This window comes from Megalobrama amblycephala, linkage group LG4, assembly GCF_018812025.1.
Source record: "Megalobrama amblycephala isolate DHTTF-2021 linkage group LG4, ASM1881202v1, whole genome shotgun sequence".
Classification (NCBI taxonomy): domain Eukaryota; kingdom Metazoa; phylum Chordata; class Actinopteri; order Cypriniformes; family Xenocyprididae; genus Megalobrama; species Megalobrama amblycephala.
In genome coordinates, this window is record NC_063047.1 from 46,607 (window position 1) to 58,577 (window position 11,971).

At 41.6% G+C, this 11,971-nt stretch overlaps 1 protein-coding gene across 4 annotated transcripts; it reads right to left on the bottom strand.

The window, feature by feature from the left end:
• Positions 1-138: 138 nt before the first annotated feature.
• On the bottom strand, positions 139-11,913 carry LOC125266200 (MOB kinase activator 3B). 4 transcript variants are annotated; one of them, XM_048186651.1, is made up of 4 exons: positions 11,631-11,913; positions 7,451-7,957; positions 2,836-3,038; positions 139-809 (listed from the first exon to the last, which is right to left on the bottom strand). In XM_048186651.1, the coding sequence occupies exons 2-4, from the start codon at positions 7,866-7,868 to the stop codon at positions 780-782; spliced, it is 651 nt and encodes a 216-aa protein (XP_048042608.1). In that variant the 5' UTR covers positions 7,869-7,957; positions 11,631-11,913; the 3' UTR covers positions 139-779. The 4 variants fall into 4 exon arrangements, with proteins under 4 accessions (XP_048042608.1, XP_048042610.1, XP_048042611.1 ...); XM_048186653.1 differs by lacking the exon at positions 11,631-11,913 and adding an exon at positions 11,557-11,575; XM_048186654.1 differs by lacking the exon at positions 11,631-11,913 and adding an exon at positions 10,539-10,557.
• Positions 11,914-11,971: the final 58 nt, after the last annotated feature.

An 11,971-nucleotide genomic window follows, 5' to 3' on the forward strand; every position in this document is an offset into this window, starting at 1 on the left:
GTCAACCAGAGATACTTCAATGCAACCCAAAGTAGTATTACAAACAGTGGCCGACTGAATAACGTGAATCAAAAACACCCTATGTAATTAAGCATTTCTGCTAAATGTTCTCGTAAATGTGGGAGAAATACAGTTCAATACAATCAAAATATTCTTTATTGCTTTAATTGTGTAATTCACAGGGTAGGATGTAGAAGATTCAAACAAACAAGATGGACGGGAGCTTGAAAATGGAACTCACAACATCAAGTAAACTTAATTTGTATTAGTACTTTAGTAACTCGTGATGCTGACCAGAGACTTGAACAGATTCAGTTCTGTGATCTCACTGAACTCCCGTTCATTACTGTATCAGATATAAAACAACTTCATGAAATGATCCACTGAGTCAATCTAAACCCGAAATTTCAGTGCAAAAATAAACATTGTAGAAACAGTAAATGAAAGCAGCTCATCCAAACCTCACGCAGCAGAAAGTTATTCAGGCGACCACATCATAGTGTGGATTTGAGCTGATGTCTGTATGAAACACTACTGATGGATTTGACCTCTTGACCTCTGTTAGCACAGTGCGACCGCAAGCGCAGCATTAGCGCTCACTGACAGTTTCTCTCAGCATCATCCTTAAAGTTCGGTCTGCTGCGGTGATGATGTCACGAGGCTCTGGAATCACCCCGTTGACGACCTCATCTCCACGGCAACATCCAGTTCATGGGATTAAAGCTCCTCAGAAAAGCCTCTCAGGTGTGAGTGTTTGGAAACCTTCAGACGTCTGCTGCTCACAGACACATTCTTGAGCTCATTTCTTTCTGAAATCCCAGAGAGAATTACATCAGTAGATTATACACACACACACACACACCTTTCGGAACAACATCATCAAAACTACAAACACAAAAAAATCATCATCAAGAACATTGTGAGGTGGTTTCTCTCAGGTTTCAGTGTTTCAGAAGGAAAGCTGTGGGAAAAATTGATGCTTTATTGTATTTATGGGCTTCAGTTTGAGTCAGCGCTGTTTAGTTTGACTTGAGTGAAAGCAAGATTGTGCGGGTCAGACGTATGTGTGTTCAGTGGGTTGTTCTGTTGTGTATCTTGATGACCAACAAAATATTGAAAATACATCTTTACAAAATGTCTAGCGGACAGAAAAATCTGGAAAACATGAGTTTTAAAAGTTAGAAGTTGCATCTGTTGCTCACAGGCCCGGATTGGCTAATCGGGAGCACCGGGAGAATTCCCTGTGGGCTGGTCTGTTTTTTTGGAAACGAGGGCCGGTGATGTCATGGCACTGGGTTGAAATATGAATGCTCTAGAAACTGTCGACGCGGTGAAAATGTACTAAGCTGAGTATCTTTTTCCTTAAAACCAGTCAGTGGCGGATTTATGCATGGGCAACATGGGCAACGGACCAGGGCGGCATCTTGCCGGGGGCGGCACGGGGCACCCGCGCAAGAAAAAAAAACGAATGGGCGCTCGGGTTTTTACCGTTCATTTGCACGTAACATCAATGATATCATGTCACCTTGTGGGTCAGTTAACCAGGTCGGGAGGGACTCGAAGTGTGTGCCCGGAGAAGAACTCTCACTCAAAGTACCCGAGAAGACGGGATGAGGTGACGTCTGTAGGGAGAGCGGGAGGGGAGCGGGACAAGTTCTAAATCAACACTTAATTTTGGTAAGAAAAACGGTCTAAGCCACCGGAGGCCGATTTAGGTTGCCTAAATAAGTAAAAAGGAAGAGGGGAAACATGCAAAAGATAAAGGCATGTATGCAGCTATTTCTCATATCGTAATAGTAGGCAAATAATAAAATATAGGGACTATCATTTATGTTATGCTATGTTTCTTGCTAATATGCTACACATTGGGAAACAATATTCATTTTTCTGTCCAACTAGCTTACATAACCAGACAGTAAAATGTGATTTTTGTAACATAATGTAACTTTTTTTTAAACAAATGTGATATCACTCACTTTAATATTTTTACTGTAAAGTTGTGCAGTTTTGGGGGATTTATGGTATTTTTTGTTATTTATTTGCCTCAATGTATAATAATTGTATATAGTAAGTAGCCTATATATATTTATATAAAATAGGAAAATGTTTATGTGAAAACCACTTTAAAAAAGATCTACATTTCTCAATTTCATTCAAAGTGATAGACATGAAAAATGTGCCTGGGTTTAGTGGACGATTGCTGGAAAGTAGACACTGGAAAGTAAACACTTAAAAAAAAATTATTTTTAAATAACATGATTTTTTAACTACAGTCACTAGATGGCTAAAGAATTAATCAATGGTTCACGTTATAAAATCATTATTATACAATAAAAAATGACTATATCAAATTTTAGCATTTTTGCACTGAATTGGAAATAATATTTTTGAAAAATACAATTAATTAAAAGGCCGTAGAGAACAGTGCACAATTTGCAGTCTTATATACTGAGGTTTTAATTACATTATTTTAATATAGTCAGTCGGGAATTAAAGTGGGCCGGTCTAAGGCATGAAACTCCAGGGCTGAAAATGAGTCCCATTCCGGCCCTGGTTGCTCAGAATCATCAAGCTAAAGACCGCTGAACTAACGGCTGCTGCGACAGTACAGGACAGACAGCAGGGGGCAGGAGCGAGTTCAGTGAGCTGTAATCACATTACTGAGCGCTGACTGGAGCAGAGTCCAACTGATCAAACGTGTGTGTGAATGAGAGAGATCCGAGTAAATCTGACTCACGTCCTGGACATCCGATGCTGTTTTCGTGCAGTCGTTGTGTGTGTGTGTGTGTGTGTGTGTGTGTGTGTGTGTGTTGTGTGTGTGTTTGTTTGTCTCACCAGCGGCTCCAGCTCTTTGCGGTCTATCAGGTTGAGTTCAGTGGCAAAGTAGTAAAAGTGCTTGTAGCAGGTGTTGACGTGAGCTTCAGCTCCCATCAGCAGGATCCGATCGAAATGATGGATGTAGACGTGCACAAACACGCGGAAGAGACGACACAGGATCTTCTTACAGATCTGGATGAAGTTCTTAGGGAAGGGAATTCCTGAAAGACAACAAGAGGAAGAATGAAAGCTGAAAAACAAACAACATGAAACATCACACATATCTGTCTGCAAAACAGGAAATCACCTGAACACCTACAGGAAGTGCCCTTCTGAACAAATTAAATAAAAATAAAAAGCCCTTTCGAGGGTCTGGAAGGGTTCAGGCCTCATGAGATCAAGGGAAAATGCAGGAGTTAATCTCGCATTTGGGGCAGTTATTCTTCTGTGAAAGAATGTATGTGTATTTGTGTAAAGATTGTGTGTGTGTGTGTGTGTGTGTGTTGTGTAAGCGTAAATGAGTTTGTGTGTGAGAGACTGAATTAGAGCCTTTGTTTCCTAACAAAAGCTCATTCTGCTCTGCTGATGGCCGAATGAAACGCTCTTGTGTTCAAACTGTCGAGCAGCATTCAGATCACAGATGAGCGGCTCTCATGAATCAATGCGACTGAACGCAGCGTTACAGCAGACTCGCTCTGAAGAACACAAGATGATCCTCATTTCAGTCACGTCCCTGTTTTCAAGACGGTCACACAGACACCCGTCAGCATCCGCCTTCACACAATCATTCTATATAACACCAACTATCATATACTGGATCATAATAGAGGTATTTGAGCTGGAAATTGAGGAAAATTCTGGAAATGATACGAGTCATGTTTAAAGCTGCTGTCCAGCGTGTGTACGGCTGCGTGTCATTTAATTATCCACAGAACGGTAATAAGACTGTCCGTACAGCCCGGCGGACGCAGGATTAGTGGAGCTGCTGACCTGTTTAGTCTCTCGGTCATGTGATCAGACTGTGTTTGTACTGTAGATCATCGCCATCTTAATCTGCTCTTAATACGACCTGAAAAACAAAGAACTGTAACATTTTTGTGGCTCGATAAACCTGCATCCCTGAGCTGCTTTACTGTACTAATAATTCTAGCGGACGCAAAATATATGAGCGAAAGTGCCAAATGGGGTCTCTATTAGACACGTAACAACATAATCTGGGTTTAGAGCCAAAAATACTCCCTTTACACAGTCTGACTACTAGTCGTGATTTTATTTCAATCAACTGTTCAGCTCACAAGAGTTTGCATGGATGTGTCCAGCCCTCAGCTTCCCATCATAACACATTTATACTTACAATCCAGTAGATTATAAAAGAGCAAATGACCATAAAATCTGACACAGGATGTCAAATGCTGTGGACAGGATCTTCCTCTTCCTTCCTCTACCTCGATCTCAAAGAGGTTTCCTGACGCTTCTCTCTGGATGTGGAGCGCCGTTCCCAATCCCTAACTCATCGTCCCAACAATCATAGAGAATATAATCACTAAAACAATGTATGTCAAATCAGAGAGTCAGGAGGACAAACAGAGACAACAATGAGCACAAACTGGCCAGAATAGTATTAACGGTCTTTAAATAATTAAAAGGATTTAAGGCTAAAGAAAGAAGAATAGTCAAAATAAATTGAATATATTGCTGTGACGTAACTGCTACATCTCATCTCGCGTGTGTTTGGTTGTGAAATGTATTTTGCGTGCCAGACAGAGTTGTCGCGATTCTTCCTATTGTAAAGTCATGCAGTGTGAAACCTTCTGTCGCCGATCCATCGTGCAGTTTGAACACAGCAGCGACTGAATGCTGGCCAAGATAGTCATGCAGTGTGAAAAGAACAGTGACCCGACTACTTTGAAAATCGTGCAGTCTGAACTCGGCTTAACTTTATGCAAACAGCTTGTTCATGTTTCTTGTGTTGTCACATTCAGTTATGAATTACATGAATCATGCAAATTACAGCCTCAATTTCCAATTCAAAATGGCGAAATTTGACAAAAACTTCAAGTAGTTTGCATCACTGGATAATGGTGTTTAACAATTTCTTTTTTTCGTAAAACAGTTGTAAAATATTTAGCTCCTTACATCTTTATCTCAACAGCACAATGCACAAGCACATCAGAACGAGACCTGAAGAACACAGAGATTCGCATTCTTTACAAAAAAACACAGTAAACCCTAAATCAATGGACAGTAATTGAGAAATCAGTCAACCAATGTTGGGAGAATTAGAACAAACTATTTAAAAAAAAGACTATAAAAACAGGCAAACCAAGATGGAGAAATATGAGAAACTTATTTCCAAACAATATTTAATGAAGAAGCAACTGGCACAGATTGAAAGCAAAAACAAGCAAACAACTGGAGGAACTGGAACTGGACCTGCTGGATCGATGCGGTCAGACCTGAACCCTGACACTGAACCTGAAGAAAACTACGATCACGAGCTTCCGGAAAAGATCCAGATTGCAGGGAACACAGGGCATATTCACTAACCAGAAAACTCATTCATGACTGTGTAGGTCTAAACATCACATCCACAGTGAACTTTAACACTGAAGTGAATGAACTGAGAGATGAAACCACGATGTCCCACAGAGATACCGACTGAAAGTATTACACGGAGTGTTTGAGGCGACTGCCTGTATGGCAGTGAGGAATGACAAATCAAAATCAAGAATTCACCATCAAATTGAGACCGAATTCTGCAAAACATCCACAGACACACAACAAATCATTCACACAGAGTAGAAATGGGCCTTCAGATTCTGGAAGTGAGTCCAAGCTGCTGTTCTTCTGAGATGAACACGAGACGGCACACGTTTGCTTCGGTATCAGAGAGCGACACTGTGCCACGCTTCACCACCACTCTTTCCTCTTCTTCTTTTATTCGTAGTGTTTCCTTTTTTCTTTTGTGTCTAACTTCATCTTCATTATTTAACATCATCAGTTCTGAACTGTTTTATTTGTCTGAATCAGTATAAACGCTTCAGCAATATGAATGTCTATCATGCCAGTAAGGCACACTGAAGCTGAGAAGATCTCAGTATTTCAGGGTTTCATGAAGCTCGACGGGGTTCGGTTACAGGCGGATCACGCTACACTGAGAGCTGATGCGCCTTCAGGGTATCTGACGGCCTTGAATTATTGACCGCATGTAGGTGATAGTGTTCCCTGTGAACGAGACCTCACGCCCTCTCGCTGTGATGAGTGACGACGGAGGGAAAGAGAGGCAGCGGCCCCTCAGAAGACTCAATGGAAACGAACGGACTAATTACAGAGTTAACAACTCAATCCGGTCACGTACAAACCAAACTCAAAATCACTTGAAATGATGATCTGTGAGCTGTTTAGTGAAACTAACTTTTAAAGTAATGTTAACTCATCAACCAGACGAAACTATAACTAAGCCGTGCGCCAGTACTTTAACAAATCCGACACCATCAGAAACAAGAAGCCGTTTCACAGATTATAATGGGAGCGTGTGTTAGACGTGTGTAGACAAATCTGCTGCGTGCAGAGTCAAACCAAACACACACACACACACACACACACACACACACACTGGTGGTGGTCAAAAGTTTGGAATAATTAAGATTTTTGTAATGTTTTTGAAAGAAGTCTCTTCTGCTCACCAAAGCTGCATTTATTTGATGAAAAATGCAGTTAAAGCAGTAAAATATTATTACAATTTTAAAGGGGTGCTTGATTATGATTTGACTTTTTTAACTTTAGTTAGTGTGTAATGTTGCTGTTTGATCATAAACAACATCTGCAAAGTTACGACGCTCAAAGTTCAATACAAAGAGAGATATTTTCTTTTTCAGAAATCGCTGTTTAAAGACTACAACAAACATCTGGTAGGGACTACAATGAGCTTCTTCCCAGGTTAGTGACATCACAAACCCTAAAATTTACATAAACCCCGCCCCCGAGAACACGCAACAAAGGGGGCGGGGCCATGTTGGGCTGCTTTAGAGAAGAGGAAGAGTTGTTGTAGTCGAGTGTTGTTGTCATGCCGTCATTTTACGCCGGACTGCTTCACAAACGAGGGTCAATTCAACACAAAAGATGAACATGACGGCACATGCTAGTGGATGAGTTGAATCAACTCCACAGCAACTACATCAATTTATCCACTAACCATTCAGAAACGTCTAAAAGTTGTAACTTCTTCCTGAGTCTCTCCATCAGTGTCGACTCCGGTTTGAACAATGTAAGGCTGAACACCGTTACTGACAATCCTCATTTTGGCTGCGTGAGATTCTCCAGCTTTGTTGTTGTTGAGCTGTTAAATTTGCATTTGCATTTAAAGGGACACACACAAAAAACGGCGTGTTTTTGCTCACACCCAAATAGGGGCAAATTTGACAAGCTATAATAAATGATCTGTGGGGGATTTTGAGCTGAAACTTCACACACACATTCTGGAGACACCAGAATATACTGTCTAATGTAATGTTACATTGAGCAAAAGAGACTTCTTTCAAAAACATAACAAAAATCCCAATTAAAAAGCCTGTAATTATTCCAAACTCACAAACTGACCATCAGTGTATAACAGAAACATGGAAACACTCACCGATGCTGGTGGGGAAAATGTCCTCGTTATTGATCTGCATCTCGATCCAGTCCATCAGCAGGTTCATGTACTGCGGCGCGGGCAGCGGCGTGGGCTTCTTATACTTGTGCTCGTCTTGCCATCGGTACTCGTACCGCGGGCCGCCGGACATCACCGGGCAGCTCTTCTCCGTGCAGAACTCGCACACCGTCCCATAGATGAGGTTGATCCGGTTGAAGAAGTCCACCACGTGCACGGCCACCCAGTCGTTCAGATCCTCGCCGTGCGGCAGCTGGACGGACGCTTTCAGGTCCACGCCGGAGCTGAGTGACGCCTGCGCCCGCTTGTGCAGCTCGAAGCGCTGAGTGCCCGGCTCGAACCTGCGCTTGGGCCGGAACGTCTTGTCTTTGTTAAACACTTGTTTGAGTGCGATGGACATGATGTCTAGGAGAACAGACGTTCAGTCAGCGGGTGAGAGAATCGAGCACTGAGGAAGAGTCGCGCTCCTCTGCGTTATCACATGCTCTCCTGGAAAACAAATGAACCACGGTTAGTCAAACGTTTGGACACACTTGACTGAATTTGTGTTTCTTGTGGTCTTAAAAACTTTTCAATCTAAAGGCTTATGCTTAAAAGCGTGAAACTAATTGTGTAATGTCAGTTACGCTTGTTTTGTGAGTTGAATAGGGAAGGCGTAGGACTTTGTGAGTTTTACACCTTCTGCGTAACTTGAATACGGAAGAAGGTCTGGCAGAAGCTAGATATTTGACTCCATAACTTGTTAAATATGGATATATTTTTTTTTACACAAATGCATCGCTTCACTTCAGAAGGACTTTATTAACCCCCCGGAGCCGTTTATGATGGATGGATGCACTTTCTTCAGCTTTATACTCGTTGTTTCCAATTCACTGCCATTATAAAACTTGGATGCGTCAGGATATTTATCAGTATAGCTAATTCTGATTGTGTTCATCAGAAAGAAGAAAGTCATATACACCTAGGATGGCTTGAGGGTGAGTAAATCCTGGGGTAATTTTCATTTTAAAGTCATCTAATCCTTTAAACACGGGTGAAAGACTAGACTAGTGCTGCAGATATAATCCTATCAATACTATATAACACGGCAGACATAAATCATGAGAGCCACTGAATCTGTTGCATCTGCTTCGCTCGAGGCCAATAGTTGTGTAATGACATCATTCTGAAGAGACTCGTGTTTAACAACCCTGTAAAACATTCAGTCGATCTAAACCAAACCACAAATCCGGATGTCTTGAGGTGTGAAAGGGTTAGAGACTTTTACACCAAAAGTCATATTGCTTTGACATCAAATTAAAGCTCATGTGGCCGTAATCCCAAACACACTGCAATTTTACAAATAGTTGTCCATCATTAAGATTCTGACTCAAGACTCGGTCCTTCACACCACATTTCATAAGCTCAACAGTCTTCCAAGAGGACATTATAAAGCAGAAGAAATGATGGGATATTCTCAGTCATTTCTTATAAAAAAAAGGAATCGTCTGTTTCTGAAACCAGCCTGTTAAAACGCTGGAGAAACAAATGGTCCCGTTTCTACTCAAGACGGCATTCGGAGCCACAGAAGGTCCTGGAGACACGGAGCTGAACGCATCCAAACTCCACAAACTCTGCGCTTCCACAGGGACAGAAGCATCACGCTGTGTCGGATCATCATTACTCCGCCGCTGTTTTACAAAGAGGAGGAAAGTAAAATCACACTGACCGTTCGGCTCTCAGCAGGCGAATATCACAGCGCTGCAACTGCTGGCGCTCAACACGAGAAGAGAAGGCGTTGGCTTCAAGCGGGAAGATTTTGGGTTTTACCTGTAAATCTTTGTTACGAATGAGTCAGTCAGTTTTCTATCTAGTCAATGTTTAACTCTCATTATGTGCCCTAGTTTTCAAACAGCAGATAACTAACGGCACATTCTTCTGATCTGAGTCACTGTGCAGAAAAAACAGACAATTAGATCTATCGAGGGTTAATATCTTTGGATAAAAAGTATCCATAAACACAGTTATGCAATTGCAGATGCTTTTATACACACTGCATTCAAGATAAATGTTTTATCAGTTCAGGCCTTCATGTTTCAAGTGCTATGACAGACGGTCAGATCTACGAGTGTGTGTGTGTGTGTGTGTGTTTATCATCTAATCTAATCTGATGTGTGGAATAACAACATGATCAAGAAAAGGAAATTCATCATGAAAAGGGTGTAATATCAATCAGTTATGATCAGTAAAAATGCATAACACTTGTTTTCTAGGGGAAAAAGAACAGAAGATAGTCTGATAGTGATTCATGAAGAGGCATGTGTGAGCAGAAAAACATGCAGCTCTTTACCTACAAGATCACACGCATGTCAGAACATGAACATCACGGCCTGTTTCAGTGGATCTCAGCTGGTTTTGCTCTGATTTATGATGGACATCAAGCAGAGACTCTACACCAGCAGATTTATTGTACAAAATGAAATAAAAATGAGTTAGAAGTACCATTAATTGTGTAGGCCCAAAAACATGCAGATTTTAAACAGTACATAGGCGGAATTAAAGGGGAGGCTGATTATGATTTGACTTTTTTAATTTTAGTAATGTTGCTGTTTGATCATAAACAAAAAGTTAGGACATTCAAAGTTCAATGCAAAGGAAGAGACTACAACGAGCTTCCTCCTGGGATGGTGACATCACTAACCCTAAAATTTACATAAACCCCGCCCCCCGAAGAACACACAACAAAGGGGGCGGGGCCATGTTGGGCTGCTTTAGAGAAGAGGAAGAGTTGTTGTAGTCGAGTGTTGTTGTCATGCCGTCATTTTACGCCGGACTGCTTCACAAACGAGGGTCAATTCAACACAAAAGATGAACATGACGGCACATGTGAGCTGTTAAAGAGCAGAGAGCTCATTTTCATCTAAATTAGCTCCTACTTCAGAGTAGGGTCGAAACCAGCACTATAGGAACCATCAGTGACGTAAGGGTACGTTGATTGGTCAAACGCATGTCAAACACCGGACACCCGTCATTTTCAAACAGCCGTGTAAACATATTTACGATCATGGAAAACAGCGATGACGGCATTTACCTGTCGTCTGCAGGGTTGTGTTCTTTTCTCCACCGTCATGATATGTAATACTGAAAGTTGTCATAGGAGATTTCGTCTCTTAGCCGCACTTTTTGCTCTTTCAGTCGCATAAATTATGCGTTTACATTCCATCTCCGTTATCACGAAACCCAAGACACACAACAAACACAACACGGCGTCCTCCATCGGTTTTTAGCATTTGTAAAGATGCTGCTGTCGGACGCTTCAGAGTTCCTATTGCCGCTGCGACTGTCACCAGGAACATGTCCCGGGGGAGAAAGTAGTTCTCGGGGAACTATAATAGTGGCTAGTTCCTATAACTGAGTTCCTAGAACTATTCGGTGTGAAAGCCACTTTATATTACATCTTGTGAAAAGGGGCATTATATGTCCTGTTTAAAATATTTTAGTTTTACATTGTCTATACAGTATGAGTGTTTGACAGACAATAACTAACACACTCTTCAATCAAACCAGATCTTTAATACCGATTTCTTCTTCTGACTCTGAGCTGATCAGAATAAGCTGGTCTCTCATCAGAGCCGGTTCTTCTTCTGAACCCAGGACCGGCTTACATAACAAACACAACATCCATCAGTCTGTCTGTCTGCTGTGAACTGGTCTCTGTCCTTCAGTCCACTTCTGCTCATTTGTGCAAAACAAACCCAAAACTACCATCCCTACATCTAAACTCATTCCTCTAGTCACGAATTAACACACTAACCAATGCAAAATCGGCATACAAAAACCATGTTTATAGTCTGACTAGATTAACTATTAAACTGAGCTATCCACACAGTTTCTCGTGTTACAGAGACTTTACTAGAGACTTTTTTACGAATGTCACTCAAAGTTCTCAACAGAGCAAAGCTCTTCAAAAGAAACTGTTCCATGTGAGCAAATGTTCCATTCGTGTAATTCAGATGCCGTTAGTGAGGATCCCACTATCCCAACACTCCCAACACATTCCCAACACACTTTAAACGAGATGAACACAAAACGGCACTGAGGAAACAAACCATAAACCGAGTGAAACCGATGTTCCCTCATACGAGAACTCTGAAAATGCAAAACAACATTGAGTCACACTCACCACTGCTGTTGATCCGAATGTCCTCATGTAGAGTGTGTGTGTGTGTGTGTGTGTGTGTGTGTGAGAGAGAGAGAGAGAGAGAGAGAGAGAGAGAGAGAGACTCCCGCTTCTCCTCCCACTCAAACACACACAGGCCGCAAGAGAGACAACAACAGATTCACTACATATTACTGATAAATCGCTTTCTCATATTCTCTACACATGATGTTCGTGAACTCAAACCCGTGTGCGAGTGATTTTACAGATGCAAAGAGAAAAGCGGCTTAAGCAGCCAAAGGCAGATCATCGGCGACATCTAGCGGTCACACGGAGACTCACACTGGATAATCACAATCTGTCAC